This window comes from Pelophylax lessonae, assembly GCF_965119305.1.
Source record: "Pelophylax lessonae genome assembly, chromosome: 12".
NCBI lineage: Eukaryota > Metazoa > Chordata > Amphibia > Anura > Ranidae > Pelophylax > Pelophylax lessonae.
Genome location: NC_138779.1, coordinates 17517151 through 17544347, shown reverse-complemented (window position 1 = coordinate 17544347; position 27197 = coordinate 17517151). Strand labels below are relative to the sequence as shown.

General features: G+C 43.1%; 1 protein-coding gene across 9 annotated transcripts in view; it reads right to left on the bottom strand.

Annotated features, from left to right (window-relative positions):
- CAMTA1 (calmodulin binding transcription activator 1) overlaps nt 1–27197 on the bottom strand; it is a 2131086-nt gene that overhangs the window by 270954 nt on the left and 1832935 nt on the right. For all 9 annotated transcript variants that reach the window (XM_082273273.1, XM_082273274.1, XM_082273270.1 and 6 more), the window contains one exon: nt 21889–23738. In XM_082273273.1, coding sequence (XP_082129399.1) covers nt 21889–23738 — 1850 coding nt within the window. The remainder of the gene's footprint in view (nt 1–21888; nt 23739–27197) is intronic.

Sequence of the window (27197 nt, the reverse complement as noted above, 5' to 3'; positions counted from 1 at the left end):
ATATTGCCTTAGCATCCTCAAGAAAAGTGGGTATAAAAGGCAACATCAAGTGTGGTTTTCACCCTTTACTTTATTTTTCGAGTTTATCAGAGATATAGCCAAGTCCAGGAATGACCCATGTTTCTCTGTTGTTGACATAAATGCTCCTAACTTCACATCTGCAAGGCATGGGATTCCTAAGTACATGATACTCTGTGTCCGAAAGACAACAATTGTACTTACTACTGCCCAAACCAGCAATGATGGGGATGGATAATGTCTAAGTTAATACTATCCCAACCACTATAAGCCACATCCTCTCAGAAAATGTCACCCTAATAGGAAAAATGTTTGGAAGAATGCAAAGAATTCCTAAGGGGTCATGATATTTGATTCAGATGTTGTGCATCATTAGAACATTTTGTCAAAGACTGCAAAGCTCAGAATGTGACAGCAGCATGTACGTAAAACCGAAAATATAGTGTAGCACAACCTATATAAAATTCAAACAAATAACGACCATAACACATAAATAGTCCATTAGAAGTATCTTCAATTACCACTGTGTATAAACTGCATAAGGTCCTCTAAATTCACAGTACAGTGTCTTGTGTGCTTCCATTACATCATTTACATGTAACATATACAGTAGCAGCTCACCTTCAAATGAAAAAATAGGTTAAAATGTGCTCATTACCTCAAAGAGTTAATGCCGAGGTATGGGCCACACGTACAACTCTCCTCCACTAGAAGCACCACTCAAACTCATAAAACATGCAAAGATAAAAAGGGGAACCAATAGTGTTCTCTGTATACTATTTTCAATGATCCGTCCCTATACACGTTATGTCCGTAGGCAGGGCTTCCTCAGTAGGATCAGAGCCATCGCATCCCCCAGTCATTTATATAGACTTTCCTCCATTATTTCCATCATGGTCACCACACAAACATTGGCACCGCAATGGACAGTGGACTGATTGCTCTGATTATATTTGCACTGTTGTTTTAGCAGTTTGTACAGTATCTCACAAAAGTGAGTACACCCCTCACATTTTTGTAAATATTTTATTCTATCTTCATGTGACAACACTGGAGAAATTACACTTTACTACAATGTAAAGTCGAGAGTGTACAGCTTGTATAACAGTGTAAATTTGCTGTCCCTTTAAAATAACTCAACACACAGTCATTAATGTCTAAACTGCTGGCAACAAAAGTAAGTGTACCCCTAAGAGAATATGTCCAAATTGGGCCCAAAGTGTATTTTGTTTGGCCATCAATTTTTTCCAGCATTGCCTTATCCCTCTTTGGCATGGAGTTCACCGGAGCTTGACAGCTTGCCACTGGCATCCTCTTCCGCTCCTCCAAAACAAAATCACAGAGCTCGTGGATGTTAGAGACCTTGTGCTCCTCCACCTTCCATTTGAATATGCCCCACAAATGCTCAATAGGGTTTAGGTCTGGAGACATGCTTGGCCAGTTCATCACCTTTACCCTCAGCTTCTTTAGCAAGGCAGTGGTCGTCCTGAAGGTGTAACACGTTTGGGGTCGTTATCATGTTGGAATACTGCCCTGCGGCCCAGTCTCCGAAGGGAGGGGATCATGCTCTGCTTCAGTAAGTTACAGTATATGTTGGCATGAATGGTTCCCTTAATGAACTGTAGCTCCCCAGTGCCGGCAGCACTCATGCAGCCCAAAACCATGACACTCCCACCACCATGCTTAACTGTAGGCAAGACACACTTGTATTTGTACCTCTCACCTGGTTGCTGCCACACATGCTTGACACCATCTGAACCAAAAAGTTTATCTTGGTCTCATCAAACCACAGGACATGGTTCCAGTAATCTATGTCCTTAGTCTGCTTGTCTTGCGGGCTTTCCTGTGCATCATCTTTAGAAGAGACTTCCTTCTGGGATGACAGCCATGCAGACCAATCTGATTCAGTGTGCGGCATATGGTCTGAGCACTGACAGGCTGACCCCCCCGCCCCTTCAACCTCTGCAGCAATGCTGGCAGCACTCATACGTCTATTTCCCAAAGACAACCTCTGGATATGAAGCTGAGCACATGCACTCAACTTCTTTGGTGGACCATTGCGCAAGTGGTTACCACAACAGTAAAATCAGTCTGTATATGCATTAAAACATGCTGGTTATACTCACTGTGGAACCTAAGGGGTTAATCCTCCGCATGGTGTATAAAGGCTGTTTGATCCTGTCTTCTCTTATCCTTACCTACTTTTATTGTACCCAATCCATCTCCTTACAGAACAGAGCCTTGGAGGCACTCTGCACATGCTCAGTTTGGTGTATATTGACAGAGATATATATTTTTTTTCTTGGGAGAGTGCATGTGATCAGCACAGGGTCAATCAGCACTGTCCAGACAGAGGGTCAGGAGTCATGCATCCTTAATGGACAGTCAAAGCAGAATGAAAACTCCTCCTACAAGCTTTAACCAGACATTGATAGAAGTCACAAGACTGCTATATACAGCTGATGAGAAAAGGTATTTAGCAGTTTATATTTACTAAAACTTTTCCATCTCCATGTTCTGTGTACTGTGGGAGAGCAGATATAGTGAATGCAGGCTCCTGGGTTTAGTAACACTTTAAGTAAGATGAACTTTTGAACCAGGCGCTCAGAAGGGGCGCTCTCCATTAAACTGGAATTCTTCTTTAACCCAACAACATTAAAGCCATGCAGCAAAATATATCAAAGTCTGTTAATCCAACCCGCTATCAATATAATATTCACAATCCCATGATGTGATTATCCTCCTCTTTTGCTGTACCACATTTACATTTCTACATCAAAAAGTGTTTTTCATGTATCTTCAAATAGGTTCAATTTGAGTGGAAACCTGTTTAAAAAAAAAAGAGTTCCGACGATAAAAGGGGAACATAAAAGTCGCTATTAACAAGAGACATGATTACCGCCACCGATTTCCCATCAAGATGCGCTAAGCGAGGCATGATTTGCGGATATAATTTAGCAATCAGTCACAAATATTCTGATTAGCCATGCTAAAATGGGTCGGGGTACAATTACACAAGTCCCATGCATTAGTGAGTGGGAAAATAAATTGATTTAATTGGTCCTTTGTCAGAAGCGAAGGATATTGCCTGTGTGTGGTAGGAATATTCGGCAATATTATATTATCTTCTAGGCGAGAGGAGAAGGTATGAAAGCTTTTGTCTTTCTCTACATGTTGCAGCAAAGAAAAAGGTATTTAACCACTTCTTGACCGTAAGGATTTACCCCCTTAATGACCAGACCATTTTTTGCGATACTGCACTGCGTTGTTTTAACTGACAATTGCACGGTCATGCGATGCTGTACCCAAATAAAATTGCAGTCCCTTTTTCCCACAAATAGAGCTTTCTTTTGGTGGTATTTGAACACCTCTGCAATTTTTATTTTTTGCGCTATTTTCAGAGCGATGATTCTGAAAATATATATATTTTTTGCTTTCTGCTATATAACATTCCCAAAAAAAGAAATGTAAAAATCAAATTTTTTCATAATCTTAGGCCAATTTGTATTCGGCTACATATCTATAAAAAAAAAAAAAATCCCAATAAGTGTATATTGATTGGTTTGCACAAAAGCTATTGCATCTACAAACTAGGGGATATATTTATGTCATTTTTATTTATTTTTACTAGTAATGGTGGTGATCAGCAATTTTTATCGAGGCTGCGACATTGCGGTGGACAGATCCGACACCTAACTGACATTTTTGACACTTTTTGGGGACCAGTGACATTAATACAGTAATCAGTGCTAAATAATATGCACTGTTACAGTATAAATGACACTGGCAGGGAAGGGGTTAACACTGGGGTGATCAAAGGGTTAAATGTATGCCTGTTTGTGCTTACTGACTGTGTGGGGGAGGGCTCTGTGACAAGCATAGAGAGATTGGGGTTTCAGCTTGGCTGAAACTCGTGATCTCTCTCTGCCTTTGTGACCAGTGACATTACTACAGTAATCAGTGCTAAAAATATGCACTGTTACTGTACTAATGACACTGGCAGGGAAGGGGTTAACTCCAGGGGCGATCAAGGGGTTAAATGTGTCCATAGGGGGTGCTTACTAACTGTGTGGGGGATGGCCTTGCTGAATGAACACAGAGACCTGTGTTTCTAAATAGGAGGAACACAGGATCCCTGTGTTCAATACTGACAGAACAGCGCTCTGCCGTGTTTACAATGGCAGACCGCCATTCTGTCTCCACGGGAACGATCGCAGGTGCCTGGTGGACATCGCAGCCGCCAGACCCGCTGATTGGTTTCCCCTGTGGCCAATTGGCATGTGCGCCACCACTAGCAGTCCCGCGAAGCAACATACAGGTACGTCGTTTGGTGGGACAGAGCCGACCTTCCGCAGTAAAACTGCGGCGGCTGGTCGGCAATCGGTTAAAAAGGCCCTGCCATTAACTGATAAAATTGCAGGTAAAAGTGCTTAAAATCTGAGTATTTTAAATGCTTACATGCATTATTTTTCCTTTTCCATAAACTATGTTTTATTCACTTGCAGTGTGTTTTGCAGTTATTTTATTTAATTTTGGACTACTCCAGGAAGAATCAATTCTCAAGCACAGTCCTCTCCTTCCTTGTTTGTCATAGCCCCTTCTTTTTATGGGAGTGCCTAATTACTGTGTGTGCTGGCCCAGCTCCTTCAACACTCTCCTAACACCAGTGTAAATGGGTGCAGCATGATGCGGCGGCAGAAAAACACTCAGAGTGCAAGTGAGAAACAGAAATATATTGCAACTGTCGGCAATACAGAACAGGCCCGGCAGGAAGGTAACCCCACCAGGAGCACTCACAGCACGTAACAGTGATGTGTAGTTGAAGTAGACCTCAGCTGTGCCAACAGAGTCTGTCTCGAGGGGTGGAATCAGTGGTGGGATTCAGCCGGTTCGCACTGGTTCCATAGAACCGGTTACTAACTTTTTGCAAGTTCGCAGAACCGCCTTGTTGTGTTGTGAGTTTGATTGACCATCTGTAATATAAAAATCATAGTCCTGATGACCGCTCTGCTGCTCCCTCCTCTGTCGGCGCTGCAGGGAGGCGGCCAGAGCCCACACACTGCACTGGTTGCTAGGCTAGAGCCGCTTAGCGTCTAGCAACCAGTGACGTCACCCCTTCTCCTCCAGGCCGCCGCCTCCCAGACAGTCCCCGCGACTCCCCGCCTATTTGGCTCTAGTAGGAAAGGGTGGACCCGGGGCACAGAGCAGTGCACCCCGAGCCCACCCATTGTGTGACAATAGCGAATGAAAACACAGGCGGGACACGGGAGGACTCGAGGAGACGCGGGGACTGAAGAGAAGAAGGCGCTACAACAGGTAAGTCAAGTGCACTGGTCTGGGGGGCTTGGCAAGTTGGCACGCTGTTCACTCTGCATTGAAGGGGGCACAATGATCTCTGCATTGAAGGGGACATGCAGCATGCTGGCCTGGTCTCTGCATTGAAAGGGGCACGAATGATGATCTCTGCATTGAAGGGGGCATGAATGATGATCTCTACATTAAAGGGGGCATGAATGATGATCTCTGCATTGAAGGGGGCACGCCGCACGCTGGTCTCTGCATTGAAAGGGGGCACAAGCACGATGATCTCTGCATTGAAACGGGGCACGCTGGTCTCTGTGCATTGAAAGGGGGGCACGCTGGTCACTGTGCATTGAAAGGGGGCACGCTGGTCACTGCATTGAAGGGGGCACGCTGGTCTCTGTGCATTGAAAGGGGGCACGCTTGTCACTGTGCATTGAAAGGGGGCACGCTGGTCATTCTGCATTGAAAGTCGGAACTGGTTACTAAAATTTTTGAATCCCACCACTGGGTGGAATGCAGCCTGGCCGGTCTGTACCTAAGTAGAGAGGCTTCCAGGAAGCTTACCCTGGTGCTAAGCACTTTCCCTGCCAGATGGGTGACTTGTCCCTACTCCAGCCACACGTGGAATGCATGCCAAACCTGGGAGCCAGGGTCTAAAATAGACTCTACCTGACCCAAATTGGCCACCAGAATCACATAGGGCGCCATCATCAAATAGGATAGCTGCCCCTTGTGACCTAGGAAACCATAGAGGAGCTGAGTTCCTATTGACCTCCTCTTCCTCTGTAAAGCTGCTGCGGTTGAGCGCCATCTGCAGTGAAGAAAGCAGACTGCACCCGCCTGCACCCCATATAACCTTTTATGCAGTTGCGAAGAGCGAAAGAGAATACTTTACAGCAGAGCTAGCCCCTAATTCTCTGTTTATATGTATGTACAGTATGTATGTATCTGCTCTCTCCTTCTCCTTATCACAAGGGTCTCAATACTATGGCCCATGGGCCATACCTGGCCTGCTACAAGATTTTTTCTGGCCCACGGTTAGGGCTGGTGACATATCCTCAAGGTGCACAGATTAAGGATTCAGGTTACCAGAGACTGCCTATGGTCTCTGCTTTGACCTAAATGTAAGGGTGACTCTGATGAGGACTTTGATTTAGGAGGGGGACTGTGATGAGGACCGTGATGTAATAGGGGACCTGGATGTAAGGGAGATACAATGATGGTAACCCTGATGTCTGGGGCAAGCATTAATGGGGATGCTAATATAAAAGGGCTTTGATGGGGATCCTAATGTAAGAGAGCACTCTACTGGGGGCCCTGATGTAAAGGAGAACTCTGATGGGGACCCTGATGTAAGGGGGGACTCTTATGGGGATACTAATGTAAGTGGGGACACTGATAGGGATCCTGATGTAAGGGGGACAATGATGGTGAGTTTGATGCGAGGAGGAACCGGATGTATTGTATATTATAAAACTGATTTTTTTTCAGTCCATGAATATTTGTAAAATATACTATGTGGCCCTTGTACTGTAAAGTTTGGACCCCTACTCTATGAGAATATTCTGGCTACTCTGTTTTATACCCAAAACTGTAATAAAAACTGCAATGAAAAATACAAAATTAATAAATAAATAAATCAAATTTGTAAAGCAAAAACAGTGTTAGGTATACTGTATATGGTAAGCTATCGCTATAAATATGCCTATCAGTAATCTCTATCTATCTATCTATCTATCTATCTATCTATCTATCTATCTATCTATCTATCTATCTATCTATCTATCTATCTATCTATCTATCTATCTATCTATCTATCTATCTATCTATCATAAATGAAACTTATCATTTGTAACCACTGCAATCCACAACTAATCCACTGGAGGGAGCTGCTTGCATTCAAAATACATCCAATTAGCCACACTACTTGACCTTATCTGAGTCACTCAAGGTCTAGCAGATGGAAAAACAAGGACACAATTTCACTAAGAAAACAAACTCTAATGTGTTACTTAATGTTACTCCAAATAACAAGGTTTAGGATTTATTTCTGGTTTTCTTCCTAGCACGCTTGCTGCTGGAGGTATAAAAAACACCCCTCTACCAAACTAATACAAAGTTGATTTTGTTTATTTTTGCATTTTTCTGGGCAGTTTACCATCTTAGCAAAGTTTCAGAAATGAATCAGAATAACCTAAATATACTTCTATAATGATCTTATTTATTATCTTTCTATGTATAGGTGATAGATGTCACCAGTTTTTGGAGCGATGCAATCTGCATATTCTGCATTAGTTGCAGACATGGTAACTCGTTGGTTAGTTTGTTTGGTCAGTACACCACAGGGCTAAAAACGTCTTCAGCCACTCCATTCCACCCACATTGCACGGCTTGCCTCTAACAGGATTATACACCAAGACAATACTTTACTGATCTGATTTCAGTAAATTGAAATCTAATTGACTGCTAAGGACGAGTGCATTTGACACGTCATTTCTGACATTCCTTTATGCTGCCTTTGAGTAAACATGCAAATGTTTGATAGTTACTTAAACTTGCGTGATGTGAAATCCAGGGATGGCATTGGGTGGGCAGTGAGTTGAGGGTCATGGCAAAGAGATTCTAGAATAGGGTTCATGCTCAGATATAAGTCGAAGGTCAAACTCCATGTCCAGCATTTTTTCTGTTGTGGACGGAGTGGAGAATTGTTGGAACCCCTCTTATGTTATTATTGTTACTAGTAACTCTGTTGAGGGATTTTGCCCCCACCAGGGCTGGGCAATGTCATCTAGCACCCAGAGGCAGTTTCCCCTCCTGCCACCCCTTGTCCCTGGCCTGCCCACCACTACCTGTGTGGTCACCAGGACAGGATCTCGGAGGGTTGTGGCAAAGATTTTTGGAATAGGGTTAATTTTCAGATATAGGTTGGAAGTAAAACTCTGTGTCTAGCTTTTTTTCAGTTGTGGACAGACTGGAGAATTTTTGGAACACCTATTGTGTTTTTATTCCTATCTGTGACTGTGTTGAGGAGATCCCCCCCACCAATGCTGGGACAAGGTCATTTAGCGCTCAGAGGTCAAGATGACAAAGTGCGCCTGCACCCCCCACCCCACAAAGTGTTAACATCATGTCTCAGAAAAAATCCCCTCCCTTTCCCTCCCCCAAAAACATTCAACACTGATCTGCACGCTTGGCCCACAAAAAACACCCCTCCTAGCACAAATTCTATCCCCTCCAAATTTCCACTTCTAGCACAAACCCCCCCCCCCCCCCGATTACACCTCCTAGCACCAAATCTATCCCCTCCCAAAATCCCCCCTCCCAGCACAAATCCTCCTCCCACCTAGCACAAATTGCCTTGTCACCACCTGTCAAATCCCCCCTCTGACCACAAATCCAGTCACCCCCCCCCCATTGTGTCCCCAGTACAATTCTCCCCTTCCTTCCTGAAACGTAAAGACCTACAATGCTACAGGGGCAGGAACTCAACATGCAATGCCCCCTCCCTCTAATGAATTCACTGCACCAGGGGCAGTCGCCCCTCCTGCTCACCCATTGTCCCGGCCCTGCCCACCACTGCCAGGATCTTGAGGGTTATGGAAAAGATGTTTTTTTGGAATAGGGTTAATTTTCAGATATAGGTTGAAGGTCAAACTCCATGTCTAGCCTTTTTTTCAGTTGTGGACAGAGTGGAGAATTGTTGAAACCCCTATTGTTTTTATTTTTTCCAGTAACTCTGTTGAAAGAATTTACCCCCTCCCCCCCCACCAGTGCTGGGCAAAGTCATCTAGCACCCAGGGGCAGTTTCCCCTCCTGCCCACCCATTGTCCTGACCCTGCCCACCACTGCCTGTGTGGTCGCCAGGACAGGTTGTGGGAAAGATTTTTGGAATAGAGTTACTTTTCAGATATAGGTTGAAGGTCGAACTCCATGTCTAGCCTTTTTTCAGTTGTGGAGAGAGTGGAGAATTGTTGCAACCCGTTATGTTTTTATTGCTGTCCGTGACCCTGTTGGGGAAATGTGCCCCCACCAACAGTGCCGAACAAGGTCATCTAGCACTCAGAATGAAGATGACAGATTAAGCCAGCACCACCCCCCAAAAAAGTGTGAGCATCATGTCTCTTTCCCCCAAAAAATAATCCAACACTGATCTGCATGCTCTTCCCACAAAAAACCCTCCTAGCACAAATTCTCTCCCCTCCAAATTTCCCCTTTTACCAACCCCCAATTCCCCATCATAGCACAAATTCCATCCTCTTTCCACGCCCCCCTCCCAGCACATATCCTCATTGCCTCATAAATTGCCTCATCGCCGCCTGTCAAATCGCCCCTCCGACTACAAGTCCAGTCACCCCGTTGTGTCCCCAGTACAATTCCCCCCCTTCCTTTCTGAAATGCACAGATCTAAAATACTACAGGGGCAGGAACTCAACAGGCAATGCCACTCTTCCTCAAATAAGTTCAAGGCACCAGTGTCAGACGCCCTTCTTGCCCACCCCTTGTCCTGGTCCTACCCACCGCTGCCTGTGTAGTCACCAGGACAGGATTTTGAGGATTGTGGCAAAGACTTTTGGAATAGGGTTATTTTCAGATATAGGTTGGAGGTCAAAATCCATGTCTTGCTTTGTGAGTGGAGACTTTTTGGAAACCCTATGATGTATTTACTGCTATCTGTGACCCTGCTGGGGAAATATCCCCCCTCACCTGTGTGGTCTCCAGGACAGGACTTTAAGGGTCATGGCAAAGATTTCTAGAACAGGGTTAATTCTTGACTATAACTATGTATTTATTGCTATCTGTGACCCTGTTGGAGAGATTTACCCCCACTGCCTGTGTGGTCAGCAGGACAGGAAGTGAGGACACAGCTATAATGCCTCCACAGGGGTTTTAACACTTCCTCACTTTATTCATATCTATAAAAGCCCTTTTTTAAGTACAGTATATGTAAACTGAATCACGGAAATCCAATATAAGCTTTACAATGTTGATATAATGTCAAAAGTTATCTTCAGCAAATTTCAATCTGCAGTTTTCATATCTGGTGTTCCCATCAAGCACTTTCTGCTTTACCGTGACAAAGCTGTGTTCTTACCCCCCAATTGTGCTCCTCTGAGTCTGTTGTCACTGTGTCACATGGACTTCCGATATGGACTATGGAAGGACTAGGGAAGTAGCTATTTCAACACACAAGGATTTAAATGAAGCACCAGCCTGTAGGCGAGGTGCCTCCATCCCTGGTTACATAGACAACTAAACCCCTGTTCTTTATTTATATCGAGACAGGTCTACTTGGTTGGTGGCAGACTGGAGGGTGAATACATCAGACTGGGGGCTGGCTGGCTTCCATGCACCTCTTTTAATCCTTTTCAATTTGTTTTTTCCGATACAGGGATGGAGACGCTGGGCATACCTGCCGGTGTCTCACTTAAAATCCCACATAGCCCACATTATCTATGTAACCAGGGATGGAGGCACCTCGCCTACAGGCTGGTGCTTCATTTAATGTCCCACCGTGCGATTTTCGTGCGTTTTTGGTGGATGCAGTCTAATTTGACCCCAGTTTTTTCATATAAAGGGATGGAGACCATAGCATGACCTGCTTGTCTCATGTAAAGTCCCAAATATTTTATGAAATTAGGGATGGAGGCACTGAGCTATACAGGCAAATTGCCTCATATAAAGTCCCAATCTGTGTTTTACACTGCATCCGCCAAGGGATTGGAGGTGTATGCTTCTCAGCTGGTCGTTTTCAGTTTGTACCATCTTAAGAACATTGCTATTAGAGCATTGAGATACTATACCAGTCGTGGATAGAGGTGGGTCGGGGGAAGTTTGGGCTGCTCCCTCCCACCTGCCTCCTATCCACCCATTAGCAGCCATGTGCTCCCAGAGTGGAGACACTCAAATTTAAAAGTGTTAGGGACTGCAGATAAAACAGGGTGCCGTGTCGTGGCTCTGCAGCTTACACATGCGTTTGCAAATGCGTGTCAACTAAACCCCTGTTCTTTATTTATATAGAGACAGGTCTACTTGGTTGGTGGCAGACTGGAGGGTGAGTACATTAGACTGGGGGCTGGCTGGCTTCCCTGCACCTCTTTTAATCCTTTTCAATTTGTTTTTTCCGATACAGGGATGGAGATGCTGGGCATACCTGCCGGTGTCTCACTTAAAATCCCACATAGTCCACATTGACTTTAGGAGAGCTGAACAGGGCTGTAGAAGGTCATTACCCCATCAGCAGGACTGGTATCTGTTCATTTGTGCAAGGGAGAACAGGATGAGCACTGCCAGAGCCCTACAAAATGACCTCCAGCAGGCCACTGGTGTGAATGTCTCTGACCAAACAATCAGAAACAGACTTCATGAGGGTGGCCTGGGGGCCCTACGTCCTCTAGAGGGCCCCTTGCTCACTGCTCAACACCGTGGAGCTCGATTGGCATTTGCTTTTAAACACCAGAATTGGCAGGTCTGCCAGTGGCGGCCTGTGCTTTTCACAGATGAGAGCAGGTTCACCCTGAGCACATGTGACAGACATAAAAGGGTCTGGAGAAGCCATGAAGAACTTTATGATGTCTGTAACATCATTCAGCATGACCGGTTTGGTGGTGGGTCAGTGATGGTCTGGGAAGGCACATCCATGGAGGGATGCACAGAACTCTACAGTCTAGACAATGACATCCTGACTGTCATTAGGAATCGGGATGAAATCATTGGAGCCATTGTCAAAGCCTACACTGGTGCAGTGGGTCCTGGGTTCCTCTTGGTGCATGACAATGCCCGGCCTGATGTTGCGAGAGTATGCAGCCGACGCCACCAGGTTGCACCTCAGTCTGTTCAAGAGCTCAGTGATGCCCTGGTCCAGATCTGGGAGGAAATACCCCAGGGCACCATCCGCCATCTCATTAGGAGCATGCCCCTACGTTGTCAGGCATGCATACAAGCACATGAGGGCCATACAAACTACTGAGGACCATTTCGAGTTGCTGCAATAAAATTTCAGCAAAATGGACTAGCCTGCTGCATCATTTTTTCACTTTGATTTTTGTGGGGGCCTTTGAATTCAGCCCTCTGTAGGGTGATGATTTTAATTTCCATCAAATCATCATTGCCACATCATCCTTTCATTCCTAACACATTACCCAGTCCATAGCAGTATAGATCCTAACACATTACCCAATCCATAGCAGTATAGATCCTAACACATTACCCAGTCCATAACAGTATAGATCCTAACACATTACCCAGTCCATAGCAGTATAGATCCTAACGCATTACCCAGTCCATACCAGTATAGATCCTAACACATTACCCAGTCCATACCAGTATAGATCCTAACACATTACCCAGTCCATATCAGAATAGATATCCAGCATGAGATTTTTCCCCATTAGGATCTGAAGTGTTTTCAAAGTGTTCCTTAAAATTCTTTGAGCAGGTTGCAGGGTCCTGGATGTAGTAAAACTTTTGAATAAGCTGAAGTTAGAAGCTGATTGGCTACCATGCACAGCTGCACCAGATTTTGCACTCCAATTTTGGTAAATCATACCCATAGAGCTTTATGAAATGAATGTGAGTTAGGGTTTACATGTAATATAATTGCATTTCCTTTTGTAAAATAGTTAACTGCAGCATTTTCCCGGGACCTGGTCACATGACCAATCAGCCTAACAGCCATAATGGACGCTCACTTTATCCTATTAAAGCTTGTGCCATCTTGGGGGACAACAAGGGGCACTGAAAAAAAATACGTTGTATGATTTTTCAGGAGCAAATGACCCCCCTCCCCCTCCCCCTCTCAGTCTATCTAGGCTACGTTCTGCGTTTTCATTAAAAAAAAAAAAACTTCTATGAAGTAATTTGTTAAATGGGAGCTTGTTATATGCAAATGAAGGTAATAATCCTCAAACACCTGCTTTTGCTTATTAAGCTTACCGAGCGGAGTATAATGTATTCATAGACTTATCTTAATTTCATATTCCTTAAAGTGATGTTTTCATTTTAGTCTTAAAATGCTTTAATAGACTCACACCTACAGCGGGCTTTATGATTTCTTGGAGGAAAAAAACAAGAATAAAATAAACAGCATTTTTAAAGTTTAAACATTACTTAAAGGGGAACCCAACTTTTGATTATATCCTGATGATTTGTTTTGTTTTTGCTTCGCTCTACGGGGGATGCGGTGTAAAGCAGAAAAGCGCTCACCAACATTGTCTGTTGTGAGAGAGCTGGACCAATAGAAGTGAGACTTATGCCCCGTACACACGTACCGATTGTCGGCCGTAAATATTCGGCCGACGACCGTTCGGCCGATTGTAGGCCTCTTAGTATGATGCTTCCGACAGCGCATTTTCGGCCGAACAGAATCTGTTGTGCAGGCATTAAAATTTTTGTTGGCCAACACCAGAACGGCCGATTGTTCGCCAGTCAGTACAGATTTCAGCCGACAGACAGCAGATTAGCAAGACTGGGCATGCTCAGAAAAGAAAAAACACAAGGAAAGTTAACCATCACATGACATCACTTCTGCAGTCGGCTGTTGTTGGCCGACAAAATTCGTGTGCAGTCTTTTGCAGTTTTCAACAGACACGATAGCCCTGGACAAAAGACGGCCAATCGTTCAGGCGACGATCAGTACGTGTGTACGGGGCTTTAGTTCTGATGAACATACAATGGAGTGATTAGTGATAAAGTCATAAGGTAGGTGGACCTTATTCTGGTCTTAGGCGGCTAAGAGTGGTCAATAGGTGATAAACTCTGGGGGGGGGTGAGCGCCGAGCATAAAAGTTCATATCATTCTTTTTGAAATATTTATTGGTTAACCACTTCTGGACCGGAAGACATTTCCCCTTAACCACTTTCCGACCACCCGTTATACTGCGGCATGGCGTGTCTCCCTGCGCGAACTGACGTAGGTATACGTCGGTCACGTGCCTGCAGCTAGGGGGCGGCGCGCTTCCACTCCCGCTCGTCAACGGGGACTCCGATGCACAGGGCAGGGGGCTCGGATTGCCACCTGACACCCGCGATCTCTCCCCGCTGAGAGAGATCAACGGTCAGCTGTTATAAACACAGCTGACCGTTCTTCTCCCTGGAATGATCACAGAGTGCCTGTGATCCTTCTATACAGGATCACATGTCTCTATGGTCATTTCAGAAGCCACGCCAACTCCCACAGTTAGAATCACTCCCCTAGGCTCACATTTAACGCCTTGATCACCCACACTGTTAACCCCTTCCCTGCCAGTGTCATTAGTACAGTAACAGTGCATATTTTTAGCTCTGATTACTGTAGTAATGTCAATGGGCCCCGCAAAAGTGTCAAAAATGTCAATTAGGGGGCCGATCTGTCCGCCGCAATGTCGCAGTCCTGCAGAAAATCGCAGATCGCCGCCATTACTAGTAAAAAAAATCAAAAAAACAATAAAAATATAAATCTTTCCCGTAGTTAGTAGACACAATAACTTTTGTGCAAACCAATCAAAATATGCTTATTGCGATTTTTTTGACCAAAAATATGTAGCAGAAAACAAACTGGCCTAAAATGTTAAAAAATTTAGATTTTAAATTTTTTGGGGGGGAATGTATTATAACAGAAAGTGAAAAATATTGTTTTTTTTTTTTCAGAATTGTCGCTCTTTTATTGTTTATAGCGCAAAAAAATAAAAATCGCACAGGTGATCAAATACCACCAAAAGAAAGCTCTATTTGTGGGAAAAAAAGACATCAATTTTATTTGGGTACAGCGTCGTACGACCGCAAAATTGTCCGTTAAAGTAACGCAGTGCCAAATCTCAAAATATGGCCTGGTCATTAAGGGGGAAAATCCTTCCGGTCCAGAAGTGGTTAATGATGAGGCCATTTTTTGCGATTCTGCAATGCGTTACTTTAAAGGACAATAAAATTGATGTCCTTTTTTTCCCACAATTAGAGCTTTTCTTTTGGTGGTATTTGATCACCTGTGTGATTTTTATTTTTTGCTCTATAAACAAAAAATTGCAATTACAATTATGAATTAAAACAATATTTTTCACTTTCTGCTATATAACAGTCCCCCCCCAAAAAAAAAAAAAAAAATTAAAAAACAATTTTTTCATAATTTTTGGCCAATTTGTATTCTGCTACATATTTTTGGTATAAAAAATCACAATTAGGCACCCTTTCACACGGACTGTTGTTCTGCCGTTGGTAAAAGCATGTTTTGGTATTTTGAAATTCCAACACTCCTGGCACAACAATTATTCACATTTGTACATTGCGATTACGTGCGATTACTTACGTTTTCATGCGGCTGCGTTTAGCTGCATTAGTAAATTCTTGCCTTTTGCATAGCAACTGTTTACTTATTTTTTCTTAGTACTGCCATTAACTGTGTTTATATACAGATAGCTGCGGTACATCGCTCCTGGACACAGTAAAATAAATTTTTTCTAAACGTACAAAATCGCATGAAACGAAACCGCTGCTAAACGTTGTGTGTGAATACGGTCATAGGATAGGGTCATTGTCTCAGTTTAGCTGCGGTAGATGACTTCATCCATTCGCAGCTAAAAGCTGATATCTAACCATTCATGTGAAAGGGGCCTAAGCGTATTTTGATTGGTTTGCGCAAAAGTTATCGCGTCTACAAACTAGGGGAAAGATTTATGTCATTTTTATTTGTTTATTCATTTTTTCCTAGTAATGGTGGTGATCAGCGATTTTTAGCGGGACTGCGACATTGCGGCAGACAGATCGGACCCCTAACTGTCATTTTTTGACACATTTGGAGGGGACATTACTACAGTAATCAGTGCTAAAAATATGCACTGTTACTGTAATAATGACACTGGCAGGGAAGGGGTTAGCCCTGTGGGTGATCAAGGGGTTAAATGTGAGCCTAGGGGAGTGATTCTAACTGTGGGGGGGTGTGGCTTCTGAAATTACCATAGAGACCTGTGATCCTATATAGAAAGATCACATGGGCTCTGTGATCATTCCAGGGAGAAGAACGGTCAGCTGTGTTTACAGCAACTGACCGTCCTTCTCTCTCAGCGGGAAGCGATCACGGGTGTCAGGTGGCAATCGGAGCCTCCTGACCCATGCATCCACTTCCCTGCTGCTGACTGGGGGCGGGAGCGCGCCGCCAGCGGCACACGTTCGCCCCCTAGCTCCCTGTTAGCGACCGACGTAGCCCTACATCGGTTTGCCTGGGGGAGCCACACTGCTGCAGTAAATACACGGCGTGTGGTCGGCAAGCGGTTATAAAAAACCCACCATTTTATTCTCTAGGGCTTCTTCTTTAAAAAAATACATATAATGTTTGGGGGCTCTAAGTAATTTGCTATCAAAAAACAAAAAACTGATTGTTACATTTTTTTCTGGGGTTTTCCTTTAACGGCTCTGTTTTTTTTTTTCTCAGCTGTTCTTAAAATACCTGTTAAAAAATGACCTGAAGTTTTGAAATTTTTTTTAAGTAATTCTGTCTCTCAGGAGCGATCTGCCTCCCCATATTCATTAGGGTCCGCAATTATTTTTGGCAGATGGTGTATTACGTTTTGACATACCACATCTGCTCTTTCAGCCTGATTGCTGTTTATTTAATGCCGGCTCATATAAAATATTACTTTTCTCAGAGCCGGTTAAAGATGCCTGAGGTTCCAACATAACGAGAAAAGTGGCTAGTTTTAAGAAACGGAAATTCACAGGGGCCTATTTATCACGCACCTACGGTATACTTAGCATGTTGACAGCCATGTTGTGCGGGTAAACCAAAGTTCTGTGCTCCACAGTGGACATTTTTTCTATGGCTTGCACTGATGAGTGCTAACATAATCACATGACCGATATGGCTGTCAATGAAGGATGTACATTGGTTGCCCACAGGGACATAATGGGATGATCTGTATGTCAATCCTTAAAATAGAAGTAAGTCCTTGCTTTTTGGTTTTTCAAGAAAAGATGATATCCCGTAAAGCTAATATCCTTAATTCAATACCAAAGTAATGGGTCCCAGGGAAGGACTGGGCCCGGGGGCAGGGGGGCCACACTGATGCCCCGTAAAAAGGCTGCTCCGCTTTTGCCACAGACATGCCTAAAGGATGCCTGGTAAAGAAAAGTAAAGTCTCCACCGCTGACCTACTAAGTGCGGGATAAAGACAAGGACAGAGGGCAGGCCTCCCCCCCAGCATGGATGATGTAAACTGTCTGAACAGAGGCCATGCACCACTGGAGACTCTCCTCCCCCAGCCAGCCCAGATCGAGCTGTCCCAACTCCCCCAACCACCTCCTGCTGGCCAGGTCAGGAACCCAGATTTGGCTGGTGAGTAGAGAGTACCTGGAGTGGACCTTGAGCCTGGAATGGGGGTCAGGAGGAGGCCGGGAAGAGGAATAGGGGGAGTGGGGCCCATTCGCTGCACCATGGGCTTCTGGTTTGTACTTGCCCCATGGGCTGAAGGTTGCCAGTCAGCCCCTGAAGGTCCCTGCCCCCATCTATAAATGGCCTTCACAGCTAGGAGCACATGGACGGGCAAACGCATGAAAGACCAAAACAGAGGAAATTCCCGTCTCAACTCACAGGGGTGCCGTGAAGGGACCTTGCAGCTTACGCATGCATTTGCAAATGTGTGCTAACGAAACCTCTGTTTTTAACGCATACTGTTGGACAGTTTAATTCAGTTGGTAAGCAGACTCTTTGGTTAGTTGAGCTGGGAATTTCCTCTGTTTTTGTCTTTCACGCATTTGCCCATCCATGTGCTCCTTGCTGTGAAGGCTAGTTATAGATAGGGGCAGGGGCCATTTCTTTGTCACTGGAGTAATATTGGTGGGGGGACACAATGGACACCTTGGCTGCCATTGTGTTTTGTGCTGGGTATCCATGGTGCCCCTTCCCCTTTGGGGAGAACTGGGCTACATCCAGGCCCACCTGCCCCTCATCTATCAATTAGAATGCATGTGCTTCCATTGTGGAGAAAAATGATAAGGGTTAGGACTGCAAGTAATACAGGGTGCCGTAAAGGGGCCTTTGCAGTTTACGCATGCGTTTGCAAATGTGTGCTAACTAAACCCCATTTTTTAATGCATACAGTTAGACAGGTTAATTTGGTTGGTAAGCAGACTGGTTGGCGAGTTGAGCTGGTAATTTCCTCTGTTTGTGTCTTTAATTCAATACCAAAGGTCAGTGAAATAGAAGACCGTTTCTGGTGGCATTTGTCTCATACCTTGCATCCATTTATTAGTTGGGGGCCTCAGTAGGACCCTTCAACACTGACCCCCTCCAGGACTGTTGGATGCCCATGTCCCCAACCTCGTTATTTTGTTCTATCCTCCAACCCCTACGGCACTGTAGCGGTATAGGTGTTGTATGAAGGAACCACAGCATGTCATGGGGTCACAGGCAAGTGTCATCTTCCAAATGGCCTTAAGGCTGCAGATGCTTGAATAGAGCGCTTGTGACATTTTAATAAATTTAGGGAAAAAAAAGGTTAACATTGTAAAAACTCAAGGTACCACCCCTGAAGACCGTCTAGAACAAGGTTTCTCAACCAGGGTTCCTCCTGAGGTTTCTAGGAGTTCCTTGAGCAATGGGCAATTTCTGCCTCTCAGATAAGTTTCCAATGACACCATTGTTACTTTTATCTATCTGTAAGGGTGTGATTCTTCACAACGATGACAAGAGTAAGGAGCATTGTTCCCACAGACTGTCACACTAATGTGTCATGAGTTGTAGATTTTTCATTTTTAGCAGGGGTTCCCCGAGACCAGAAATTTATTTCAAGGGTTCTTCTGTGTTGAAAAGGTTGAGAAAGGCTGGTCTAGAACATTTCCTTGTATAAATCAGTCCTAAAGAGGACTTTCACGGTTCTTTAATATTTTTGATTATCCCCTCTTAGTTGGCTTTGATGTGATATGCTCACATATACACAGTCACATATTCACACTCCCAGTGAATCTAGCACCGTTCCACTGTGATCTGCAGCTCCCTGTTGCATGCCAGAACTGGTGCTGCTATCTTACTTACTGATGTCATTGGGAGCCAGCTGTTTCATCTATATTTATATATTCAGGCAGCCGGCTCCCTGATTACCGCCAGATCTGCCCTCTCCAGCGCTAGGTCTCCTTCCTCCAGTACCATGCAGAAGCTGTGAAACCTCCTGAGATATGTGATGTGCATATACCAGGAGGCACCAGAAGCAGAAACACAAGCAAGAATGGAGACAGGGGGGCAGGGTGGATTTAAAAACAAAAAAAGTTTGGCTTTTCAATCTTCTGGAGGAGGGTGGAATCAAGAGTGAGAAAGTCTATAAAGCTTCAGTGTAGGATTTAAAATATGTTGGAATAAGGCTTGTAAGTCACTCATGTAAAGTCTACTAGTTCATCCAACACCAATTTCTCCAGGAGTTGACTATGCTGCTGTCACAGGGTGGCTATGTTGCTCTTCCATAGATACAGTGCTGTTAGAGCGTAGCCACTCTAATGCTGGCCATACACGCACAGAATTTCCGCCGACAATGGTCGTTTTAGGAAAGATCGTTCGAAAATCGGGCCATTAGTGAACACAAGTTTACAGATGATTTTGATCGTGTGCCCGACTAATGTCGATAGATCCATAGTGAAAACTTTTATTGTTTCAACAAAAGTTAATTCTATGCGTGTATGGCCAGCATAAGACAGGAAGTGTGTTGTTGGCTGGATCAACAAGTTAAAATAAAGGGGAAAAAAAAAACGAAAAAATAAACGAATGAAATCATCCCATATAAGGACTGATAAGCTTTAATATATTACTATTTTGTTTGTTTTTTTGGTTTAGATACACTTTAATTACTAACATTGTAAAAAGATATACAAAATAGTAAGTCCACCGACGTAGGTCTTTCCTATATATCTGTCAAAGTAAGCATCCAGAACAATGCTTCAGACATTAAAAAGTATACTTCATATACTTTATTTTCATATACTTCATATATTTTATTTACTTTATTTTTTGCATATACTATATATATTTTATTCTTTATTTTCATATAGTTTATATATTTTAGAAACTTAATTTTCATATACTTTATATATTTCATTTACTTTACTTTTTGCATATACTATATATATTTTATTCTTTATTTTCAAATTGTTTATATATTATATAAACTTAATTTTCATATACTTTTTATATTTCATTTACTTTATTTTCATATACTTCATATATTTTATATTCTTTATTTTCATAAACTTTAGATAATTTATATACTTTATTTTCATTTACTTTATTGTTATATACCTTATATGTTTCATATACTTTTTAATTTTCATATTCTTCATATATTTAGTATTCCTTATTTTCATATACTTTATATATTTAATATTTTTTTATTTTCATATACTTTATATATTTCAATTTTTTGGTTTTTATATCATTTATATATTTCATATTCTTTATTTTCATATACTTCATATATTTCTTTCTTTTTTTCATATACTTTCTTTTTTTTTCATATATATTTAATTTACTTTATTTTCATATACTTTATATATTTCAATTACTTTATTTACATATACTTTATATATTTTTTATTCTTTATTTTCATATATGTTACATATTTTATAAACCTAATTTCCATATACTTTATATATTTCATTTACTTTATTGTCATATACTTCATATATTTTATAAACTTCATATATTTCATTTACTTTATTGTTATATACTTCATATTTTTCATATCATTTTTTATTTTCATATACTTCATATATTTAATATTATTTTTTATATTATATACTTTATTTTCATATAATGTATTTATTTCATATTCTTTATTTTCATATACAGTACTTCATATATATTTCTTTTTTTTTTTATATACTTTATGTTCTTTATTTTCATATGTATTTAATTTAAACTTTTTTTGTATACTGTACTTTTTATAATCCATATTCGTTATTTTTATATACTTCATATATTTAATTTACTTAATTTTCATAAATCCTGGTACTTCATATATATTTCATATACTTCATTTTTGTTGCTGTGTCTATTGGACCCCCCTTTCCTACAGTCCTTATATATAGGGTGCTGCAGGACCAATTTCAAAACTTTACACAAATTATTTAGAATTACTATTTATTGCTACATCTAGGAGTGCAAGTAATAACGTTTTGTGAAGTTTATTCATTAAAATGTATTTAAAGCCCCATTCCCCCCCCATATTGAAAAGAGTGATGAGGGGGTAGAACCCCTGTCAGGATCTATAGGTGTCTTTTCTTGTTGGAGAGATCCAGTCTCTATTTGTTCTGGTGACCCCTGTCACCAGGACTTAAAGTAAGTAGAATACAAAATGAAAAGGTTGTCGTCAGAAAAGGGGTCCAATGAGGACACTTTTTTCCAGTGACAAATGTCTAAGAGGGGATTTCCCCTTACTTTCTTAAAGTTTCTAGAACAGGAAATGAAAGTAAATCTCCTCAGTGAGACACATGGCAAAAAAATACATAATTTTGAAGCAATCCTTACTGCAATCCAAAATGAAAAAAAAAAAATTGGCTTTAGATATAGTTTAATAAACAATAGTATGCTACAGGTTGGACAGGAAGCATAAGACTTACCTCAGGATACGACCACTCTGGGGAGTAATCTGTCACCATGAACAGCCGCCCGCTCTGCTGAAGCATTCCCAGCGTGCTTTGTGCTGCTGCCGACACCACCTCTGCAACGTGCATGTAGGCCATAGTAGTGGCTCCTGTCTCAGAACTGCTCAGCTGCATACTGGCCTGTTGAGGGCTACAACAAGGTATGCACATTTCAGCCTGAGAGTACGCGGGTCGAGTCCCATCTTCGGCCTGCGGCAACACGTTGCTGTCTCCAGCTACCAGCTGGTGCCCGTAAATGGTGTTACTCCCTCCTTCCACAGATATAAAGTCATTGATAAGGTCAGAGAATTGGTTGCTGAAGGAGATATCAAAGTGATCTAAGTTAAGCTCCATGTTGGAGGAGTTGCTCAATGCCTGGTGAGCCACTGGATAGAGTCCTTGCACCATGTTTCCCTGCAGAATTTGGAGGTTGTTGCCATTTCTTATTGTGGCAGCATTTTCTGACTGCATATAGTGTTCCGCGTTGCAGGCTTGAAGGTCTCCAGGCTTGAGGAGGTTCTCGTTACCTTCGGTCTGCTGCGATGTCTCCATCGGAACCTCTTCAGAATTTATCGCCTGGAAGTTAGCCTGGAATTGCATGAGCTGGAGAGAAGAGGTGGACTCTATTCTAGCTTGGTCAATGGTGCCATTGCAGTTAGCGGGCGTTTGACTAGACACTTCAGTCTTGACGTTGGTCAAACCCAACGTGTTTACGTATGTGTTGTTTGAGTCGTTTAGGTTGTTATGGTTATTTTGCTCCATAGGGATTGGCTTGCTGGCATCTTGTAAAAAGAAGCTAGGGGAAGGGGTCTGGTGTACATGGGGGCTCTGCACTGTCTGGCTGAAACTTGTTGAATAATCTTTGTTGGAATCAATTGCGCTGAAATCCATCTGCTCCAGGGTGGTGCTAGGACTTAGTCCACCGCCAGATGCAAGTAAGCTGGAGCCAGGAGTGAGGGTTAGCGTATTTGATGACGTTGATGGAAAGGTCTCCTTTGATAGCTGCTGATCGAATGAGGTGTCTTCTGTTTTTATCTCCTTAGCTAAAGTTGCATTGAAAGCGAAACTACGTTCTGTGCTGGATGACCTTCGCATATTCGAGCTAATGTTGTCTTCTTTAAGACCGCTTCCACCATACGTCTGCCCTTGTTTTGGGTTGTTGAGAAAACAGTCTGGATCAAAATTCATTGTGGCTTCAGCGATCTTTCGGCTATTGTCGAGGGTGGTAGACAACACAAGCTCTTCTGAGACATTGGCAGACAACATTGATAAGCTATCAGAACTCCCTGTTGTAGGGAAGGCAAACTTGTGACCATCTGAACTTACTGCAAGTACAAGTCCCTGGGTAGTGGTATCTGAGGACAAGAGGTGTTGACTGGCACCGGTGTTGGGTGACATTGTGTATACAGCTTCGTTGGTGACCTCAGACATAAACACAGTGGCATTCTGGGAGAGGCTTCCCATTACTGAGGCAACGGCCATGCTAGAGACACCAGTAACAGCAGGACTGTCGGCCATGTCTGGGTCACTATTCAGACCACTGCTGATGGATACGGGGGAATTCTGGGTCGTGTCGGGAACCTCCACCTGATTGGTTGATGAAACCTCTGTACTGTTTTGATGAAGCAGCACCGGCTTGGCCATCTTGCCATTCCTCTTCTCCCGACTGGAGGATTTACCATGACTGTGCTCGTTCTTGCCTTCTGAAACGTCATTGTTCTGTACCTCTGAGTGAGCGCTATAGCCCCCCGTCCTTGGTTCGACCTTTGGTGAGATGATGCGATGTTTGGCACTGTTACACTTGTGGTGCACACTGCTACCTGCGCCTACAACAGATAAAAGAAAATTATGTTAATAAAGAAGCAGGGGACCCACATCCTAGTCTGTGTATGCAAGTATCACTAAACAGAACAATCATTCAAGAGCATGGTTTGAGATTTCTAGGTGTGGATGAAGGTGGGCAGGTGGTGAAGTCTTGACACATCAAAGATATCACCTACAATATACTTAACGTTTCTATAATGGAAAAACATTTTCTTTTTTGTTTTGGATAGAGAAAGCAAGGATTAGACCCTGTGTGGAGATTTCCCTTTTTTTTTTTTGTCCTGGAGACCATTGAAACAGAGAGAGAAAGTGAAGACACATTTCATGTGTTTGAAGAGTTTTCACCAAAGCAAGGGTTGAAGCTACATAATCCAATAGGGACCCTGTTCTAGTGACACTCACAGATCCAACAGCATGCAGAGAGCAGGATACAGCTGAATTGATGCCAACTGATCATCCCAGGGAGAAGAATGGTCGGCTGTGTTTGCAACAGCTAACCATCCTTCTTTCTCCGCGGGGAGCGATCGCGGGTGTCATGCGGCAATTGGACCATCCTGACACACGCATCAGCTTCCCCGCTGCCGAGTGGGACGGGGGCGCCCCCTAGCTTCCCGTGCGCGACCGACGTAGATCTACATCGGTTTGCGCAGGAGAGCCACCCTGCCGCAGTAAAAAGGCGGCGGGTGATCGGGAAGAAGTTAAACCAAGACACACATTAATTGCACAGGTTCTGTGGCTGATTAAGGTGCTAATTAAACTCACTTGGTGCCTTATGTGCATTATATCAGCCTCAGAACCTGTGTTATAATATGTGTCCTGGATTAAAAGGATGAGGTGGCCACCCTACTCAGCACAGAGAGCGGAGACAGACCTGCTCAGCGGGGATCGATCTGCCGCTAAATGGAGTCCGCCGGGTGGAAAGCCCGTGTGAAAGGACCTTATACCTTGCTGCTGCAGTCCTCTTATATCGTGGTCTAGTGATGTTATGTGTGGATTTTTACGATTTTTATGATTAAACTATTTATACTTCTGAAGATTGGAGTGCAGTCACCTCTTTTACACATACTTTGACTATGCTTAGAAACTGATACTCCTGTGCTACCTTAGGAAGAGAGGAAAGCGCTTCTGAGTGTAATAAACGTTTTAATATGGCAATAAAAACATAGTAACTCACATGGAGGTTAGGGAATTAGCATGTGTAAACGTCACGTTCACACTTGAAAAAGGAGTGCTCATGCCCGGTTCGGGTGTTCTCGCATGCACTGAAACGCGTTGTGAGCCCAGTTGCCATTCTTGCCATTCTTCCTGTCCCTGACGTCCGCCGCTGCCGCCGCACAGTGTCCCCGTTCGTCCACCCGGAAGATGTTAGAGCGGGCTCTCCCCAGTCTCCCTGGAGATGCTGGACACCGCCTGAACACGGCGGACCGCCTTACCTTCCTCCTGGAGCCTGACGTTTCCACATGCTAATTCCCTAGTGAGTTACTATGTTTTTATTGCCATATTAAAACGTTTTATACACTCAGAGGCGCTTTCCTCTCTTCCTATTTCTACATGCAGAGTTGACTTCACTCCACTGGACAGCTTGCTCTGAGTTATTTCCATCCATCCCTGGAACCATCCTGGACCCTCCCCTTCCCCATTGGACTCTAAGATAGTCCTTCTAATGCCTTCTTTTTCAAGGGACTTGGACATGGACTTTTAATCCCCCCTTGTGCCTTGTATACTTTTGATGGGTAATTGTGTCTTGTTTACATACACTGACATTAATTAATTTATACCCGCTGCAGCAATTTTATTTGCACTACCTCTGAGCGCCAACACCCCCTAACTCTGTTACCTGTGCTACCTTGGTGATGAGTTAGTGATAAAATACAGTGCTATGTGATATAACTTTTAAATACTGCTGCTAGCATCACTGTGTGTTCCCACACAGGTAACGTGATAAAAAAAAACGGGGTGTTTAGATGCTACGTTGCTAGGTAAACAATTTATATGAAAAAATCATACAAAACCGGTCGAAGAATAATATTCAAGAAAATATACGTGCATACAATCTTACAATATGCTAATGCTGAGTGAAATATTAAAACAAATAAACAATCAGTAAATTAATGTGACAGTTTGTGTTATCCACGTGATCTTGGTGTTTCAAGGAGTAAAGTGAAAACTGTGATGGGGATATCGTTCCATGAGTGACCAATCGTAAGAAACCATTCATACGATTCCTCAGAGGGGTAATTTTGTTCCTCCTGACTTCCTCTCAAACTGTAGTGCCGCTGTGGTAGAGTGCGACCTGCAGTGGAGAAAGTAGACTGCACCCGCCTACCGGCCCATTGCATCCCTTCTTGTATTTTTTCTGCCCTTTTCTTTCTCCTTTTGTTGTTTTGAAATTAGATTATTATTGCTCTGATTTGTAAGTGCTATAATTAAAACTGAATTAGGAAATATTCAAACTACAATTTGCAGCCTGTTGACAGAAGGGGAATCTTAACACTTCTTTGTAGTCCAATCAGCAAGCTGGGGGCAGGTGGTGTGACCAAGATGTGTTGCCTAACTGTTGTAAAGAAAAGTGGGGTCCCTGACCTGGCTGGTGACTAGATCACCAATCAGGGTTACAAATCATGCATCAGATAGTTCCAGGTCCAACACCACTTGGCAGAGCTACCAGCATGCATGCATCCTACATGCTAGGGGGAGTACAACTGGGGGACTCAATGGTGGAGAAGGTTCTGGGAGGTTCTGGTAGATCATAAGCTTAATAATAGCATGCAATGCCAAGCAGAGTTTTCCAAAGCGAGCAAAGTCCTTTCTTGTATTAGGAGAGGCATGGACTCCAGGGAGAGATATAATTTTGCCCCTGTACAAATCATTAGTAAGACCTCATCTGGAATATGCAGTTCAGTTTTGGGCACCAGTTCTCAAAAAAGGATATCGGGGAACTGGAGAAAGTGCAGAGAGGAGCAACCAAACTGATAAGAGGCATGGAGGAGCTCAGCTTTAAGATAAGAGGAACTAAATGTATCCTGTCTTGAGAAGAGGAGACTAAAAGGGGATATGATCTCCATGTATAAATACATAAGGGGGGATATGATCACCATGTATAAATACATAAGGGGGGATATGATCACCATGTATAAATACATAAGGGGGGATATGATCACCATGTATAAATACATAAGGGGAGATATGATCTCCATGTATAAATACATAAGGGGGGAGATGATCACCATGTATGAATACATAAGGGGGGATATGATCTCCATGTATAAATACATAAGGGGGATATGATCACCATGTATAAATACATAAGGGGGGATATGATAACCATGTATAAATACACAAGGGGGGATATGATCACCATGTATAAATACATAAGGGGGGATATGATCTCCATGTATAAATACATAAGGGGGATATGATCTCCATGTATAAATACATAAGGGGTCCATATAGCGAACTTG